We start from the raw sequence: 19,184 nt of genomic DNA on the forward strand, positions 1-19,184 counted from the left end.
TCGGATGCAGCTGTCAACTTTGACAGCTGCATCTCATTACCTGATTAGCGGCACCCGGGACCGCGGCGGTTCAGAGCGGGGTCGCTGCGTGGCAACGCTCTGAACTCCCTTACCAACCACAGGGCGTAAGTATACACCCGCGGTCCTTAAGGGGTTAAAGATGCAAATATAGTTTCTTTTTTTTTCTTTTTTCTTTTAAATGACAGTGGCTAAGGATTTTGGTACCCAGCTACCTCTCCCGATCCCCTCATACACATTATTGCTCGGCTCTCCCTGTGCATGTGGTGAGATGCCTCAAAGCCGTTGTCAGACACCTCTGTTTCCTCCATACTTCTTTTTTTACCAAAGAACAAAAGGTTTGGGCAGTTGAAATAATCCAACCTTTCCAACATCCAGCATCTGCTGAGAGGAGACCACCATACATAATACCGTGCCGTTTACCGTGCGAGATCAGAAATGTGATTTATTAATAGTTTGGCAATACCAAATACGTGGCAATACCAAACATGTTTATTTATTTATTTTTTATTTACAACATGGGAAAAGGGGGGTGATTCAAACTTTTATTAGGGGAGGTTTTTTTTTATAAATATTTTTTTTTTTCTTTTTTACACTTATAATGGAAGCCCCCCTGAGGTTAGGGTTATTCCCCCTGGGGGACTTCTAGTATAAGCACACTGATCTCTCATTCAGATCTATGCAGTATAGTTATACTGTATAGATCAATGAGATCGGCACTGGATTGTTTTCGGCTGCTGCAGCCGAAAACAATCGAGTGCCAAGCCGTGATCAGCGTCATTACGACGCAGACCCCAGCCAGTGCCGGATGTAAGAATCGCAGCTCCGTAACTATGTTGCGGGGGGGGCGATCCAACCCACTAGACACCAGGGAAGGCTTGCTGAAAGTATTCAGATGCAGCTGTCAATTTTGATAGCTGCATCTGAATTCTTAATTAGCGAGCACGGCGATCGCACCATGCCCACTAATTGCCGCTAGATGCAGCACCCGGGACCGCAGCGGTTTAGAGCTCTGTGCTCCCCTAGGCCACCGCTGGACGTACAGGTACGCCCAGGGTCGTCTAGGGGTTTACGACCAAGGGTGTAAATTTATACTCTGGCATAGCTAGGGGCGTTCAGAGGGGGGCCGTGCGGCGACCCTGCTCTGAATCGCTGCGATCCTGGGTGCTATCTGCAGCCCGGGACCACGGCAATTAGTAGGCACGGTCCGATCAACGTGCTCGCTAATAAGCCTTTTAAATGCAGTAGTCAAAGTTGACAGCTGCATTTAAATGGTTTTGGCCATCCCTGTTGGTCTAGTGTGGGGTTCGGCCTCCCCCGACGCGCTCGCGGAGGAGCGATTCCTGCATCCACTCCAGCCGGGGGTCTGCGCCGCAATCCTGGCGCTGATTCTGGCTCGGCAATCTTTTCCTCTTGGCTGCAGCAGCCGAAAGCAATAGAACACTGATCTCATGGATCTATGCAGTGTATCTATACTGCATAGATCTCAATGAGAGATCAGACTAGTAATACTAGAAGTCCCCCAGGGAGACTTCTAGTATGTGTGTAAAAAATTTTTTTTTTATTAATAAAAAATTCCCTCCCCTAATAAAGGTTTGAATCACCCCCTTTTCCCCATTTTATAAATGCAAATAAATAAATAAACATGTTTGGTATCGCCACGTGCGTAATCGCCCGAACTATTAATTCATTTAATTCCTGAAGTGCAAAATTGTGCATTTTTGATCGCATCAAATCCAGAAAAATTGTAATAAAAAGTGATTAAAAACTCTCATATATGCAAACAAGGTACCAATAAAAAGTACAGATCATGGAGCAAAAAGTGACACCTCACACAGCCCCATATACTGAAGGATAAAATCGCTATAAGCATGGGAATGGAGTGATTTTAAGGAGCATTTATTTTTTTTAAAAAGGTTTTAATTTTTTAAAAGTCATCAAATAAAATAACAGTTACACAAGTTACATTTTGTCGTAATTGTACTAACTTGAGAAACATGTATAACAACTTAGTTTTACCCTAGGGCGAACGCCGTAAACACGAAACCTCCCCAAATTAAAAAAAATATATTTTTTTTTTCAATTTCACCACACGTTTAATTTATTTCTAGTTTACTTTACGCAAAAATTAAGCCTGCCATTGCAAAGTACCATTTGTGGCACAAACAATAAGGGATCATGTGGGTCTCTAGGTGAAAAAATGCAAGCGCTATGGCCTTTAAAGCACAAGGAGGAAAAAGAACAAAGAGCAAAAATAGAAATTGGCCCTGTCCTTAAGGGGTTAAATATAAAGGAATCAAAGCAATATAGACATACGGCACTACCGGAGGGAGAGAAAAACCGCACTGTGTGGACACGTACTTGGTCCCGGTACAGCTGGTGGTGCTCAATCGATTCAAACAATCTTCACATAGTACTGTCCATATAGACCAGAATATTGAGGCACTCACCACAGTTTCTTGACAAATAAGCTTGCTTTATTCACAAAAACACAGATACATGGATGCAGACAGGTGAACGGGCGACAGCCTGTTTCACGTGCTTAACTCGCACGCTTCCTCTCGGCCCCGAGAGGAAGCGTGCGAGTTAAGCACGTGAAACAGGCTGTCGCCCGTTCACCTGTCTGCATCCATGTATCTGTGTTTTTGTGAATAAAGCAAGCCTATTTGTCAAGAAGCTGTGGTGAGTGCCTCGATATTCTGGTCTATATGGACAGTGTTAAATATAAAGGGATTATCCAGGATAAGAAAAACATGGCTGCTGTCTTCTAAAAACAGTGCCAACCCTGTCCCCAGGTTGTACAAGGTATTAAAACTCAGCCCCATTCACTCCAATGGAACTAAGCTGCCATACTGCACACAAACTGTGGAAAAGTATGGTGCTATTTCTGTTAGAAAGCGGCCATGTTTTTCTTATCCTGGGTAACTCCTTTAATCTTATGTATTGGTCTGTTTAGCAGCTTAGATGATTAACCACACAGATATCCACAGGCCGTATAGCCCCATCTAACTAGAACTTCAGGTTTGTCCTTGCAGTAATGGGAGCTCCAGTCACCTTCACAGTCTTCCAGCATCAACAAATCATTAACCCCTTCCTGCTTTAGTGATTTTTGTTTTTTCCTTTTTTCTTTTTTTCTTCTCACCTTTTAGGACTTTTTTTTTTAAATAAAAAAAAAAGTATCAACAGAACAAGATGCTTTACAAGATGTTTAAAGTTTAGCAAGCCCCCCCCCAACCCCCCACCCCCACACAAAACTTAAGAATTCAAGTTCTTATCAACCGCTGTATGTCCTGCAGGAAGTGGTGTTTTCTTTCCAGTCTGTAGAGCAGGAGAGGTTTTCTATGGGGATTTCAACTGCTCTCGACAGTTCCTGACATGGATAGAGGTGGCAGCAGAGAGCATTGTGTCAGACTGGAAAGAATACACCACTTCCTTCAGGACATACAGCAGCTGATAACTACTGGAAGACTTGAGTTTTTTTTTTTATACAAGTAAATTACAAATTTCTGTCACTTTCTGGCACAATTTGATTTGAAAGAAAAACATTTCCGCTGAACTAACCCCTTCAAAGGAGTTATCCTGCTGTTATATAGAAAACAATAAGGAGCCTATGCTTACCGTATAATCCCTTTAAGAAATGGGTTGACCACCGAAGGTCCATTTGGCCATTCCTTATCAAAGACAGATCTAAAGTACAGGACTCATGCGGTAGGTGCCTTGAGTGTACATAAAGGGTTTTCTCATCTTGACAAGATATGCCTTATCTTTGGTATCTACAGGATTGGGCATAACTACAGGTCCCCATACACTTCCAATAACTGATGACCGGATGATCCTCCCTCCTCCCCACCACGCTTCCTCCCCCCACACTGGATTGTTCGGCACTCCCAAGTGTTTCTGAATTCTCTATGGGGAGTGGAGATGGTAAGCGGCAGTAAGAGAGTTCTGGCTACGGCTTATCTCACCCGAAATGAAGGGATCGGGTTGTAATTTTCCATCACTAACCACTATCTCCACCGTTGTTTGAGAGAGCTCCATGTGCCTTAGATTTACAGCCGATGGCGAGTGGTGGATTTGGCCATCTATAATATAAGGTATATGGGGACCATTCCCCCCATAGCTCATGCACACCGCCGCTCTATTCATTCTCTATGGCACCACCAAAAATAGCTGAAAACTGCATCAATCTATCTTCAGCAATTCCACAGAGAATAAATAGTGCAATATATTAAAAATAATTAACAGCCCATACTTACCTGCCAGAGATACCCTGACACGCTACTGCTTCAGTCTCCGAATCCCTGCTCACTAACAGCCTCCTCAGCCAATCACTGGCTGTGGCAGGACAGTGCACTGATCGGTTCAGCTGGCTGTTGCTGAGCATGGACCCGGAGACTGAAGAAGGAGCGGGTATCTCTTGCGGGTAAGCATGGGCTTATTATTACTGACACAACAGCTTATTAGTTAAACATGGCTGTCATTACATTCTTGTAGCGGAATGAAGATCCACTGCAGAGCCATAGACTATAATGGTGTGAATCTGTCTCAAAACACAAAGCATGGGTGGGCACCACCTAAAATGTAGTGCTAACACTAATGCCTCTCGGCTACATTTAAAAACAAACAGCAGGATGTTGGTATATAATTTGACCAAACCATATTGCCTCATGTACCACGTGCAGGTCCCCTGGCTCACACGAGTCCCTGCACTAACTCAACACTGTGTAGGTCAGCAACTGCAAACCCCGCAAAGCGAGCACAAGCAGGGAAGGGAGGCCATGGAATGACCATGCAACCTCACTGTCACAAGCCCAAACCTCCCCAAACAAGACCACACACACCCAAACCCAGCAGGCGCAGCTGGCGGAGAAGCTGCCACCAAGCAACAAAAGTGTGAACAAGGTCTTACCACTCACCACTGCACCAGAGGTAGAATGGGAGAACTAAGAGGTACTTACCATGTGTGCACAGGTGCTTCCCGCTGATTGGGGTCACATGGGTCTTACCAGGAGGAGTGCTAGTAACTCAGAAAAGACAATGCTAGGATGTTGGTATATAATTTGATCAAACCATATTGCCTCATGTACCAGTGAGGACAGTGGGGTTGCAGGTCCATTCCATGGCCTCCCTTCCCTGCTTGTGCACGCTTTGCGGGGTTTGCGGTCGCTGACCAACACGGTGTGGAGTTAGTGTAGGGAGTTGGTGTATGTGAACCAGGGGACTGGCAAGTGGTACATGAGGCAATATGGTTTGATCAAATTATATACCAACATCCTGGTGTTGTTCTTTAAATGTAGCCGGGAGGCATTAGTGTCAGCTATGGGTGTGAGGTGCAGCAGCTCCCTTCTCTCCTTGTCCATGGAAAACACAACAAAGAACCCATAGAAAGCAACCAGGACAAAAGGATAGTATTATTTGTGATGATTTTTGTTGATTCTCATGGAGGCGTGTCACAGAGGGGAGGGGATATCATCACACCAGGGGGCGCTGACCCCGCCTCCTGTGCATAGAGCTAGTCAGATGCACAAGACGAAGACACGCCAAGCGCGGGAACTGGGCAACATTTTGAAAAAAGGAAAAAATCAGATTCCACTCTTCATTTTCCAAAGAGTCTGTGAGGAATGAAAGGTGGAATCTGATTGGTTGCTAGGGGCAACTGAGCCAGTTTTACTTTACACCATATTTGATAAATCTCCCCCACGGTGCGGTTCCCACTGGGGTAGGACCCGGGGAACAGAGTTGCAGTGCCAGGTGACAGATTGTCAGCACCCAAGTCGGCATGTTGTGAATAAAAAGTATAGGTACTGTTGCTGCTGGATGGGGCCCTGCCAGACCTTCCTAGATTTGGCTTTATGTGATATAATTAAAGTCAGTGCATCAGGTATTATCACAGGTGTTCTTTGTATGGGATATCCTCAAAGCAGGACCTGTTGTCGGCCATGAGGACTGGAATTGAGAAACACTGTACTAGAGAATAAATGTGAATATCCTCTCATATCTTTACTTGCTGTTTATAATATGGCCACTAGATGGCAGTAACAATCCCCTTTCCAGTGAGTAATGCAGAGGAGTCTTGCTACATTGTGTGCTAATATTTATAAACAGATGACTGGAAAATTGTATCTGGTGTCATGTGACAGGATATGTTTGTATCCTAAGGAGATGAATGTCATCTGCTATCAGTATATTGCCCCCTGCACACGGCTGTAAAATACAGTCTGCATAATGTCTGCAAGTGCGGTGGTATTAGACCCATTGTTTTCCATAGGACAATGCACATGACCGTGGATTCTATGTTCTGTGCATTTGCTCAGAGCCCGTATATGCTATTATACAGACTGGGCACATAGTATTCTATTGACCTCACAGTCTGTGCACTCCATATAGAAGTAGCAGAGGGGACAATGAGATGTCTATGTATAACTAGCATTCAGTATCTGTGGGCAGTGATGTAACATTAACCCTCATCTTCCTGGTGCATAAATATAATGTTACGGGTAAAAGCTGACACAGAGGTGTAATAGAAAAGATCAATGAAATGTAACTACTTAGCAATGTATAGTATCATTATGTCTATGGAAAGCTGTGTGATCACTGTCTTCCTGATGGATGAATATAATGCTAGAGCTGCAGTGAAGCCTGACACACAAGAGTAATAGAGAAAGAGTGATGAGATGTAACTACATAGCAATGTATATTACCGTTATGTCTATGGAAAGCTGTGTGACCACTGTAATAGAGATGGATCAATTAGATGTAACTACATAGCAATGTCTATATAGTTACCATTCAGAGTCTATGGAAAGCTGTGTGACCTATATTGACTTCTGTCTTCCAGGTGCATAAATATAATGTTACGGGTAAAGCTGACACAGTGGAGTAATAGAGAAGAATCAATAAAATGTAACTACATAGCTCAATAAATAGATAGATATCATTCAGAATCTAGGTTAACCTGACACAGATAGTTACTGTTCAGAGTCTATGGAAAGCTGTGTGATTCATATTGATCACTGTCTTCCTGGTGGATGAATATAATGCTAGAGCTGCAGTGAAGCCTGACACACAAGAGTAATAGAGAAAGATCGATGAGATGTAACTGCATAGCAATGTATATATGGTTACTGTTCAGAGTCTATGGAAAGCTGTGTGACCACTGTCTTCTTGCTGGATGAATATAATGCTAGAGCTGCAGAGAAGACTGACACACAAGAGTAATAGAGAGGGATCAATTAGATGTAGCTACTAGCTACATAGCAATGTATATATATATTTACTGTTCAGAGTCATATTGCTTCTTGTCATCCTGGTGCATGAATATAATGCTAGAGCTGCGGTAAGGACTGACTCACAGGAGTAATAGAGATGGATCAATGAGATGTATCTACCTAGCAATGTATATATAGTTACCATTCAGAGTCTATGGAAAGCTGTGTGACTAATATTGGTTGAGACCTTCCTGGTGGATGAATATAATGCTAGAGCTGCAGTAAGGACTGACACACAGGAGTAATGAAGGCCACTCAGGATGAAACAAAGGCTGTAAAAGCATAAAATGTGCTCGATATACAGTAAATTGTGTGGTCTCTGCTAACAACCTCCAGTCCTGGGAAGAGGATGATGCAAGAAGCTTCTTCGGTCCCTCAGGACTCGGCTGCTGGCAAATTACCCCATTAATAATTCAGCCAATATTGGGAGTGTTTGTGCTGATCTCTATGCTGTGCGATGTGTCGGCTCTGCTGTGTCTGCAGCAGGACCCGAGGGGTGAGAGGAGCAGCACAGCGCAGCATGGCGGACAACTCCTAATATCACCTGACACTGGGGGCCTTATTGTAACCGCTGTAGTGTTCACCAACCTGCGGCTCTCCAGCTGTTACAAAACTACAACTCCCAGCATGCCAGGCAGCCTTAGCTATTAACATTCCTGATCCTATGATTATTCAGCAGGGTGGGAATATTTAATATGGCTGTATCCAATCCCACCCCATGAGAACAGATGACCAGGATTAGAAAAACATGGCCGCTTTCTTCTGGGAAGCTGAATTGCAATACTGGACACAACCTGAGCACAGGGGTGGCGCTGTTTAAAAAAAAAATTAGGCTGTGCCTTTTCTAACCCTGGATAACCCCTTTAGGATCTCTTCTGTTTGTCAGTTACCGGAAACATCCCGCTATAAAACACACAGATCTAATCATTCTCACACATGAGGGTTTGCATTAACCCAGTGTTCCCCAACCAGTGGCTTTCCAACTGCTGAAACACTACAACTCCCATCATGCCTGGACAGCACATAACGGGAATGGTGGCAAAGAGCGAAGAGAAGGGTGACACTGCCTTCCACAATCCTCTGTTAGCTGGGCTAAATACAGATAGATTTACCTGCACTGATACATTGTAACAAACACTAAGGACATGAAGGTTGTTTGTGCTGCTGAGATCACAGAGCATTGTCTACTCTAGGCCGTGTGAGGGATGAGATCAACCCAAAGGGTTAATGTGAGACAGTGCAGGCGTAGCGCCTCGTCTTTCCGATCTGCAGGCTGTCTTGAGGCCGGAGGGTAAACGTAAGGAGAGACAGATATGTGCGGGTGACATCTACCCGGCGTGTGCACCATCTGGCGGAGCGTCCCTAATTCTCTGTCTGGAATCAATAAGGACGTGATAGAAAGTGACAAAGCAAAGAAGCATGAAGGGTTAAATGTTATGGGGGCACTGTGGATGTCACTGTAATGTGGTATCTGTAGATGACACTGTTATGGGGGATGTGTAGATGACACTGTTATGGGGAGTCTGTAGATGACACTGTTATGGGGAGTCTGTAGATGACACTGTTATGGGGAGTCTGCAGATGACATTGTTATGGGGGATGTGTAGATGACACTGTTATGGGGAATCTGTAGATGACACTGTTATGGGGAGTCTGTAGATGACACTGTTATGGGGAGTCTGCAGATGACATTGTTATGGGGGATCTGTAGATGACACTGTTATGGGGATGTGTAGATGACACTGTTATGGGGATGTGTAGATGACACTGTTATGGGGATGTGTAGATGACACTGTTATGGGGAGTCTGTAGATGACACTGTTATGGGGATGTGTAGATGACACTGTTATGGGGATGTGTAGATGACACTGTTATGGGGAGTCTGTAGGTGACACTGTTATTGGGGATCTGTAGACGACACTGTTATGGGAGATCTGTAGATGACACTGTTATGGGGTATGTGTAGTTAACACTGTTTTGAGGGATATGTAGATGACACTGTTATGGGGGATATGTAGATGACATTGTTATGGGGAGTCTGTAGATGACATTGTTATGGGGGATCTGTAGATGACACTGTTATGGGAGATCTGTAGATGACACTGTTATGGGGGCAGTGGCGTAGCGACCGCGGTCGCAGGGGTCGCCGCCGCGACCGGGCCGCTGCCAAGGGGGGGCCCGCGAGGCCTCCCCTTACCACTGCACTGCCCGCCTCCCACTCCCTCTTGTGACCGCAAGCAATGTTTTGCTTGCAATCACAAGAGGCAGGGGCCCCCGGCTGTCTTGCGGCCCCCAGGGAGCTCTGTGTGCGGCGGGGGGGGCGGGGGGGGGGGGGGGGGGGAAGTACTTCCAGCACAGGGAGCATTGCGTTAAGAAAAAAACAGGTCCCGCGAAGCTCCGCCCCCTCAGCGCTAAGCCCCGCCTCCCGCCGGGGGAAGCCCGCCAGCGCATGTGACCTGGGGGCTACAGAAATCATGCAGGTGAGTATAGATTTTTTTGTTTTTAAGGGGATGATGGGGGTGTAGTGGTATGATGATGATGGAACAAGAGAATGATGAGGGGTGTAGTGGTATGATGATGATGAAACAAGAGGATGATGGGGGGTGTAGTGGTATGATGATGATGGAACAAGAGAATGATGAGGGGTGTAGTGGTATGATGATGATGATGATGAAGGAACAAGAGGATGATGGGGTGTAGTGGTATGATGATGATGGAACAAGAGGATGATGAGGGGTGTAGTGGTATGATGATGATGATGGAACAAGAGGATGATGGGAGGTGTAGTGGTATGATGATGATGATGGAAGAAGAGGATGATGGGGGTGTAGTGGTATGATGATGGAACAAGAGGATGATGAGGGGTGTAGTGGTATGATGATGATGGAACAAGAGGATGATGGGAATGTAGTGGTATGATGATGATGGAACAAGAGGATGATGGGGGGTGTAGTGGTATGATGATGATGATGGAAGAAGAGGATGATGGGGGTGTAGTGGTATGATGATGGAACAAGAGGATGATGAGGGGTGTAGTGGTATGATGATGATGGAACAAGAGGATGATGGGAATGTAGTGGTATGATGATGATGGAACGAGGATGATGGGGATGTAGTGGTATGATGATGGAACAAGAGGATGATGAGGGGTGTAGTGGTATGATGATGATGGAACAAGAGGATGATGAGGGGTGTAGTGGTATGATGATGAAGGAACAAGAGGATGATGAGGATGTAGTGGTATGATGATGATGGAACAAGAGGATGATGAGGGGTGTAGTGGTATGATGATGATGGAACAAGAGGATGATGAGGGGTGTAGTGGTATGATGGAACAAGAAGATGATGAGGGGTGTAGTGGTATGATGATGAAGGAACAAGAGGATGATGGGGGTGTAGTGGTATGATGATGATGATGAAGGAACAAGAGGATGATGGGGTGTAGTGGTATGATGATGATGATGGAACAAGAGGATGATGGGGGTGTAGTGGTATGATGATGGAACAAGAGGATGATGAGGGATGTAGTGGTATGATGATGATGGAACAAGAGGATGATGGGAATGTAGTGGTATGATGATGATGGAACAATAGGAGGATGAGGGGTGTAGTGGTATGATGATGGAACAAGAGGATGATGGGGGTGTAGTGGTATGATGATGATGGAACAAGAGGATGATGAGGGGTGTAGTGGTATGATGATGGAACAAGAGGATGATGAGGGGTGTAGTGGTATGATGATGATGGAACAAGAGGATGATGAGGGGTGTAGTGGTATGATGGAACAAGAAGATGATGAGGGGTGTAGTGGTATGATGATGGAACAAGAAGATGATGAGGATGTAGTGGTATGATGATGATGATGGAACAAGAGGATGATGGGGGGTGTAGTGGCATGATGGTGGAACAAGAGGATGATGAGGGGTGTAGTGGTATGATGATGAAGGAACAAGAGGATGATGAGGATGTAGTGGTATGATGATGATGGAACAAGAGGATGATGGGGGGTGTAGTGGTATGATGATGAAGGAACAAGAGGATTATGAAGGAACAAGAGGATGATGAGGGGTGTAGTGGTATGATGATGGAACAAGAAGATGATGAGGATGTAGTGGTATGATGATGATGATGATGGAACAAGAGGATGATGGGGGGTGTAGTGGTATGATGATGAAACAAGAGGATAATGAGGGGTGTAGTGGTATGATGATGAAGGAACAAGAGGATGATGAGGATGTAGTGGTATGATGATGATGGAACAAGAGGATGATGAGGATGTAGTGGTATGATGATGATGTAACAACAGGATGATGAGGGGTGAAGTGGTATGATGATGAAAGGGCAGGAGGATGAAGGGATAGTAGTATTATGGTGGAGGTGGTTGTAGTATGATGATGGAGGGGCAGGAGGATGAAAGGGGTAGTAGTATGATGATGGGGGGCAGGGGGAGGGGACAACATGGGGGGCATCTGTAAGGGGGATAAAATGGGGGGCATCTATATGGTTGATAACATGGGGGCAATCTATATGGGGGATAACATGGGGGGCATCTATAATAGGGACAACACAGGGGGCCATCTATAAGGGGGAAACATTGGGGGGCCATCTATAAGGTGGACTACACAGGGGGTGTATACAATAGGGGGATATGTACTATAAGGGAGTCACATAGAGTCAGGCTACCCACTAAATGAGGGTGTAAAGGGGCCAATACAGATGTGCAGTTTGTAGAGAGATGAGGATGGTGTCAGTGTGAGGAGCCTAATATGTTTGTCTGGCAGATTCTGTGGATTCGTGGCTCCAAAAAGTTCTCATAATGGCCCTATGCAGATGGAGAAGATGAAAAGGGAAGAACTCCGATCAGAGAAGACGTCCCCTGTGAGTCACCTGATATATTTGCACTGTAATGTATATGGTGTATAGAGACTGTGTAGAGCTGGGGCCACCTCTATATGACTGGATGAGGTGATATTGGTCTATGTACAGAGGATTTTATTCAGTAGCAGCGGTTGTGTTAGTCAGTATGTGGTAAGGGGGGGGGGGGCCCAAGTTGACCTCTTGCACCAGGGCCCAAGAGACATTATCTACGCCCCTGTATGGGGGGATGTGTAGATGACACTGTTATGGGGGATGTGTAGGTGACACTGCTATGGGGGGATCTGTAGATGACACTGTTATGGGGGGGTGTCTGTAGATGACACTGTTATGGGGATGTGTAGATGACACTTATGGGGAGTCTGTAGATAACACTGTTATCAGGATCTGTAGATGACACTGTTATGGGGGATCTGTAAATGACACTGTTATGTGGGGACTGTAGATGACACTGTTATGGGTGGTCTGTAGATGACACTGTTATAGGGCATGTGTAGATGACACTGTTATGTGGGGACTGTAGATGACACTGTTATGGGGTATGTAGATAACACTGTTATGGGGAATGTGTAGATGACACTGTTATGGGGGTATGTAGATAACACTGTTATGGGGAATGTGTAGATGACACTGTTATGGGGGATATGGGGGATCTGTAGATGACACTGTTATGGGGTTCTGTAGATAACTCTGTTATGGGGAATGTGTAGATGACACTGGTATGAGGGATGTTTAGATGATATGGTTATGGGGAGATCTGTAGATGACATTGTTTTCGGAGAACTGTAGATGACATTGTGGTAGAGGATGTGTAAATGACACTGTTATGGGATTCTGTACATGACATTGTTATGGGGATCTATAGATGACACTGTTATGGGGGGTATGTAGATAACTCTGGTATGGAAGGGGGGGGTCTGTAGATGACATTGTAATGAGGATGTGTAGATGACACCATTATGGGGGATGTGTAGATGACACTGATATGGGGGATGTGTAGATGACACTGTAATCAGGGATCTGTAGATGTCACTGTAATCTGGGATCTGTAGATGACACTGTTATGGGGGATGTGTAGATGACACCATTATGGGGGATGTGTAGATGACACTTTTATGGGGGATCTGTAGATGACACTGTTATGGTGGATATGGGGGATGTGTAGATGACACTGTTATGGGGGATCTGTAGATGACACTGTTATGGGGGATGTGTAGATGACACTGTTATGGGGGATCTGTAGATGACACTGTTATGGTGGATATGGGGGATATGTAGATGACACTGTTATGGGGGATCTGTAGATGACACTGTTACGGAAGACAGATGAGTGTGCAGATCTCGTGACCTGTTCCGGGGTTGGGCCACCGTCATGAGGTGAGAATAGGAATAGAGATGATACAGAGATTACAGACCAGGGTCTTTCAGCAGCACAGAGAATTTCAGGAGAGGAATGTGCTGATCTTATGGGGCGTATGTCATGTGATGATGTCAGTGAGGACAGGGCTGTAAGTGACAGGGGGCAGAGTCAGGATGTGAGGATGTGAAGACATGAGCGAGATCTGTGGCTAACATTGGGAGGATCAGCAGCACAGAGTATTTCAGGAGAGCAGTGTACTGTGACCTGTGATAACTATTTTCATATCTCATCTAGAAAATTACAATCTTGTTCTTGTCCTTGTTAAACGGGAACAGATCCCACAGCCGTGAGCAGAGTGACCTCACCCATGCGGGCTCATCCATCATCCGGTGCAGCTCTACACATACAGGAGCTGCAGTCCTATATTATAACGTCCTTATAATGTCACCTGTACCTCCCCGCTACCAGCTGCAGCCTTGATGCTTTATCAAGGTCCTATAATTCACCCTAAAATTACATCTGATCTGATGGATTCAAGGTGTTCCAGTTCTGAAATGAACCTGAGCCAAATTCATCCAAGTCTAATGTATTACTGGTCCCTGTATCCCCTCTCCCTGGGCACCATCCGCTCTGGCACAATGCGAATCATGTAAAGCCATGGTGTACCCAACCCCCATCAGCCAGTCAGTGCATGTATCCCAGCGCCTAGCACTGCAGTGATCACTGAGAGCGGGGCGGTGAGGAGAACAGATTGACACAATGTGCATGTAGCATGGAGCTGCAGGGGCTGGGAGATGAAGGAGGGGTTTCCCACCGTCAGGGGTTACAGGGGCATTGGATGTTCAAGCCTCCTGCCGCTGCTGAGCAAGCCTTTTTGCAGGGGTCCCGTGTCATCGCACGACAGCTGGGAGAAAAGAAGCCGGGATGCTAAGAGTTAAACCCACGGGAAGTCTCCTTCTACAAGATGAACCTGCCGCAATGGTGGCTTGAGACTATGCTCCTCCATGCAACGACTGTATGACGGTGGGAGACCCCCCTCTCTACGTTACCACCACCCTTTAGGAAAATCAGTGAATATTCCTTATTGTTCCAGCCTTACCGGTGAGGCGGCGGCGGTGGCAGAAGGAGACATGTGCAGCAACCAAGTCAGCCTGCAAGATGAGCAATGCAAATTCTATTCCTACATGTTCTACCAGGCGGTGCGGGACCAGGAGCCGGTGTGGAAACTGGAGGAGATCAGGACTATGGAATATTTCCACTGGGATGAGGAGGCTAGCATGAGGTGCTACTCTCCCTCTGACGCCCTGATGTACGCCGTGGTGCACAACCACCTGCGTTACGCCCAGTATCTGCTCGCTAACTTCCCGGAGGAAGCTCTGAAGGTGCCGGGAATCAAGTTCTGCTGCTGTCCTCCCTCGGCCCCGCACTTGGCCCTGGCTGTCACCTATGACAGACGAGACATCTTGATTATGATTATTAAGATGTCCCACAAGCTGCCCAGTCTAAACTCCTACATCAACAGGGCCAGCTGCTTCCATCTGTCCGACGGCAAGACCCCCCTCCACCTGGCCTGTGAGCTACTGAGCGCGGAAACTGTCCTCATCCTGCTGGGCAACGGGGCATCCCCAAAAATCATGGACCGGAAGGGGGAGACTCCATTGGATGTCATATTGGAGCAACTATGGAGCTCGAAGGTCAACGTGGACTCAAAAAAACTCTGCTTGTATTATCTACTACTTTTTACCCCTTCCCTGAACTTCAAGATGAGGAAGATCCTTCAAGATAATCCAGAGTTTTGGAATCCTTTACTAGGAGAGGACAAATTCAATTACTTGGTGGGGAATACACCTGCCACGTTGTATCTTCTATCTATGCAGAAAGTCTTGCGGTGTCTCCCTCCATCACTCTTCCCACAGAGCATTCAGGCTCTACCTATACCTCACGCATTAAAGCCATTGCCCGGGTCGGGGTAACATGACCCCTGGCTTCTACCCCATCCCTTAACCCAACATGGCTTCTTCCCCCAACCAGAACCCTATAGTATCATTAAATTATTCCCGATCCCAGCTGCTTGCTCCATGACTGGTGGTGGCTCCGTGATACTGACTGTAACCATAAATACATCTGGTCGGATAAGGGTTTCGACAGGGGACCACTATGGGGGTCTCGTACACTGGGTGCAATAAGAACTGTCCAAGATGGTAACAAATGTAGCAAAAGAAAATCTTACACAATTTGACTGTTGAGCGTCTTGTTGGTGCAGCCCCCAGCACCCCATAGCTTATGCCCCTATTAAAACTATGATTATTAGGACGCTCGATAAAACTTCCATTGGTCGGAAGTGATTGATTAGTCATCCTTGATCCACCAAATGTTACTCCTCCCCTGTGCGATCGCTCCGATCGCCTGATCTCCTGCGGGTTTCTAAAGAAAAATGGGCTTACGCGATTGTCTCACTGTTCTAATGTTGGATTTATGTGTCACTTTTTGGCGCCATTTTTTATTTCCTTCATTATTTTTTCTGTTTTAGGAAAGGTAATGGATGCCAGATTAGGGAAGGGTGGATCTGATATTTGGAAAGTTTTTTTCCCCCTTTTCTGGGAATCTTATAGGCAAAAAAAAAAAAAAAAAGACGACACGATGGGCCGGCCCCTGTGATTCTGACGCATAGGTCTGTCTCAGTCTCATCGGATCTGCTGTACATTGTCGATTCCCGTATTTCGGGGGCTGGCCCTGCTGTTTAACCCCTTAGCTCCTGGGTCTGGTGGTGCTGTATATTGTAATGCAGCTGGGTCTGCCCATAAATCTGCATAATAGATGCGCATAATGTGTCTTCATTAATGACATTAACATCCAGATTACAGGAATTAGAGCAGGATGGTATTTTCGAGGCGATGTCGGCAGCGACTATTTTTGTATATGAGAAGCGACTATTAGCATGTGTACATGTTGTGTCCTTGTTACCAGATATTACGCTATATAAAGGATTTATCGCCTTCTCTACAAGACTGGGTGTCATTTCTCTTCTGCGTGGTCAGGATAACATGGTGTGTTCTGCAGAGCTGCTGTATCTAAGCCTATGTTGTGTGATACTTTCTGCTAAACTGTGAATCTAAACCTATGGTGTGTGACTCTGACTGCTGAGCTGTGAATCTGCATCATGCTGCGTGCTAAGCTGTGTATCTACTACTATAATGTGTGATATTACCCGCTGAGCTGCTGTATCTAAGCCCATCAGGTGTATTAATGTCCATTCAGCTGCGTATGTAATCCTATCTGGTATGATACTGTGCTGTGGATCTAATCCTATCGTGTATGATACTGCCCAGCCTGCGTATCTAAGCCTACTATGTGTGGTACTGACTTTTTGTTGTGGATCCAGTCCTGCCATATACGATACTGTCTGCTGAGCTTGTGTATGTAAGCCTATCATATGTGCTATTTCCTGCTAGGTTGTGTAACTGTCTGCTGAGTTGATGTATCTAAGCTTATCACGTATGATACAAGCTACTATACCAATGTAGACCTCTTACGTGTTGCTTTCTGTTGATCATGTGTATCTAAGCCTGTGATGTGTGCTACTGTCTGGTGACCGAATGTATCTAACTTTCTAATGTGTGATTCTGTCTACTACGCTGGGGTATCTAAGCTCTGTGTAATACTCTCTAATGAGTCAGTGTATCTAAATCTATTATGTATGACACTGTCTACTAAGACAGTGTATCTAAGCTTATAGTTTGCCTGATAAGCCAAGTGTATCTAAACCCATCATATGTATTACAATGTCTACTAAAGACAGTGTATCTAAGCATACAATGTGTGAAACTACCAGAGCTAGCTCCAGGACATGGGGGAGATTTATCAAACATGGTGTAAGGTGAAACTGTCTCAGTTGCCCCTAGCAACCAATCAGATTCCACCTTTCATTCCTCACAGACTCGTTGGAAAATAAAAGGTGGAATCTGATTGGTTGCTAGGGGCAACTGAGACAGTTTCACCTTACACCATGTTTGATAAATCTCCCCCATGGTGTCTACTGAGTCCATTCTGTATCTAAGCTTATCGTGTGTGATACACTCTCAGAGAACTACATTTCTCGTGGCAGTATGGGGAGCACTGGTCTGGTGAATACACCTCTGATTGCTGTTGGTGAATAAAGATTCTTGTTTCCATTCATGGGCTGAAACCCCACCAGGGTTCTTCTTACACAGCTGCAGTTTGTTACAGTGTATCAGTGTGGGTAAGTCTGTGTTCACACACATTGCCGTTTCATTGCAGTACTGTTACAGTCTTACAGCACTTTCAGTGAAATTATACAGAACCGCAATGAACACCGTCATTAGTGGAGCTCACGATTCATACATTGTAACAAACTCTCAGCAATGTGAGTCTGATTACCTGAGAACAAGCAGGGATCTGGAAAACGATGATAGGCTGGAAAGTAAAGTACATTAGAAAGTTCCAGATCTTTTATTATACAGTTATAGAAACTTCTTTTATAGAGTAATCAGAGCGATAAGTGTGTAAGTGGCGGAAATGACGATCCATTACCCGGACAGTCAGTGACTAAAGACTATACTTACTGCCTGATAAATATAGACCCGGCAAAGTATATATAGATGGATGACGGGCATATAAGGGTCTGTTCACACAGCACAGCCAGTCATGAAGACAGTATGGCGGCACAACTCCTTATAGGTCTGTTATGTATGGATAGGTGCTCTGTGTGTTTCAGTATCATGAGCATTCAATAGAACAACATGCCAACAGTTTCTAGATCTCTGTTTGCTGTATGTGAATAGTATTGTTATGGTTTACATCCAGATGCTGAAGATCCCTCCTAGCATCATCTACAACTTACCTCTTGTCCTTCCCTTACGTCACACAGCAGCACAATAATGGGGTATTATTGCCCCTGTGAGCTTAGACAGGACAAAAGGAAGTTTAATAGTACAAAATAAACTTTAATGAAATACAAAGAACTAGGCCTCTCCTACCTCCAGTATAAGCGGAGGTAGGCCCTCAGTGTCCTAGATTAAAGGCCGGACTTTCCCTCCTCCCTCCAGTATAAGAAGAGGTAGGCCCTCAATGTCAGTGTCCTGGAGTAGAGGCCGGACTTTCCCTTCTCCCTCCAGTATAAGAGGAGGTAGGCCCTCAGTGTCCTGGAGTAAAGGCCGGACTTTCCTTCCACCCTCCACTATAAGAGGAGGTAGGCCCTCAGTGTCCTGGAGTAAAGGCCGGACTTTCCTTCTACCCTCCACTATAAGAGAAGGTAGGCCCTCAGTGTCCTGGAGTAAAGGCCGGACTTTCCTTCCACCCTCCACTATAAGAGGAGGTAGGCCCTCAGTGTCCTGGAGTAAAGGCCGGACTTTCCTTCCACCCTCCACTATAAGAGGAGGTAGGCCCTCATTGTCCTGGAGTAAAGGCCGGACTTTCCTTCTACCCTCCAGTATAAGAGAAGGTAGGCCCTCAGTGTCCTGGAGAAAAGGCCGCACTTTCCCTCCTCCGTCCAGTATAAGAGGAGGTAGGCCCTCAGTATCCTGGAGTAAAGGCCGGACTTTCCCTCCTCCCTCCAGTATAAGAGGAGGTAGGCCCTCAGTATCCTGGAGAAAAGGCCGCACTTTCCCTCCTCCGTCCAGTATAAGAGGAGGTAGGCCCTCGGT

General features: G+C 45.7%; 1 protein-coding gene across 1 annotated transcript; it reads left to right on the plus strand.

Annotated features, from left to right (window-relative positions):
• The first annotated feature begins 14,411 nt into the window (after nt 1–14,411).
• On the plus strand, nt 14,412–16,126 carry LOC138774323 (ankyrin repeat domain-containing protein 9-like). The gene has a single exon (XM_069955068.1). It carries the CDS (start codon nt 14,526–14,528, stop codon nt 15,492–15,494), a length of 969 nt encoding a protein of 322 aa, XP_069811169.1. The 5' UTR covers nt 14,412–14,525; the 3' UTR covers nt 15,495–16,126.
• Nucleotides 16,127–19,184: the final 3,058 nt, after the last annotated feature.

This window comes from Dendropsophus ebraccatus, chromosome 15, assembly GCF_027789765.1.
Source record: "Dendropsophus ebraccatus isolate aDenEbr1 chromosome 15, aDenEbr1.pat, whole genome shotgun sequence".
Lineage (NCBI taxonomy): Eukaryota > Metazoa > Chordata > Amphibia > Anura > Hylidae > Dendropsophus > Dendropsophus ebraccatus.

Bases quoted from the DNA above. Each gene is read 5' to 3' on its own strand.
- LOC138774323 (XM_069955068.1), top strand. From the start codon at position 14,526: ATGCAACGACTGTATGACGGTGGGAGACCCCCCTCTCTACGTTACCAC.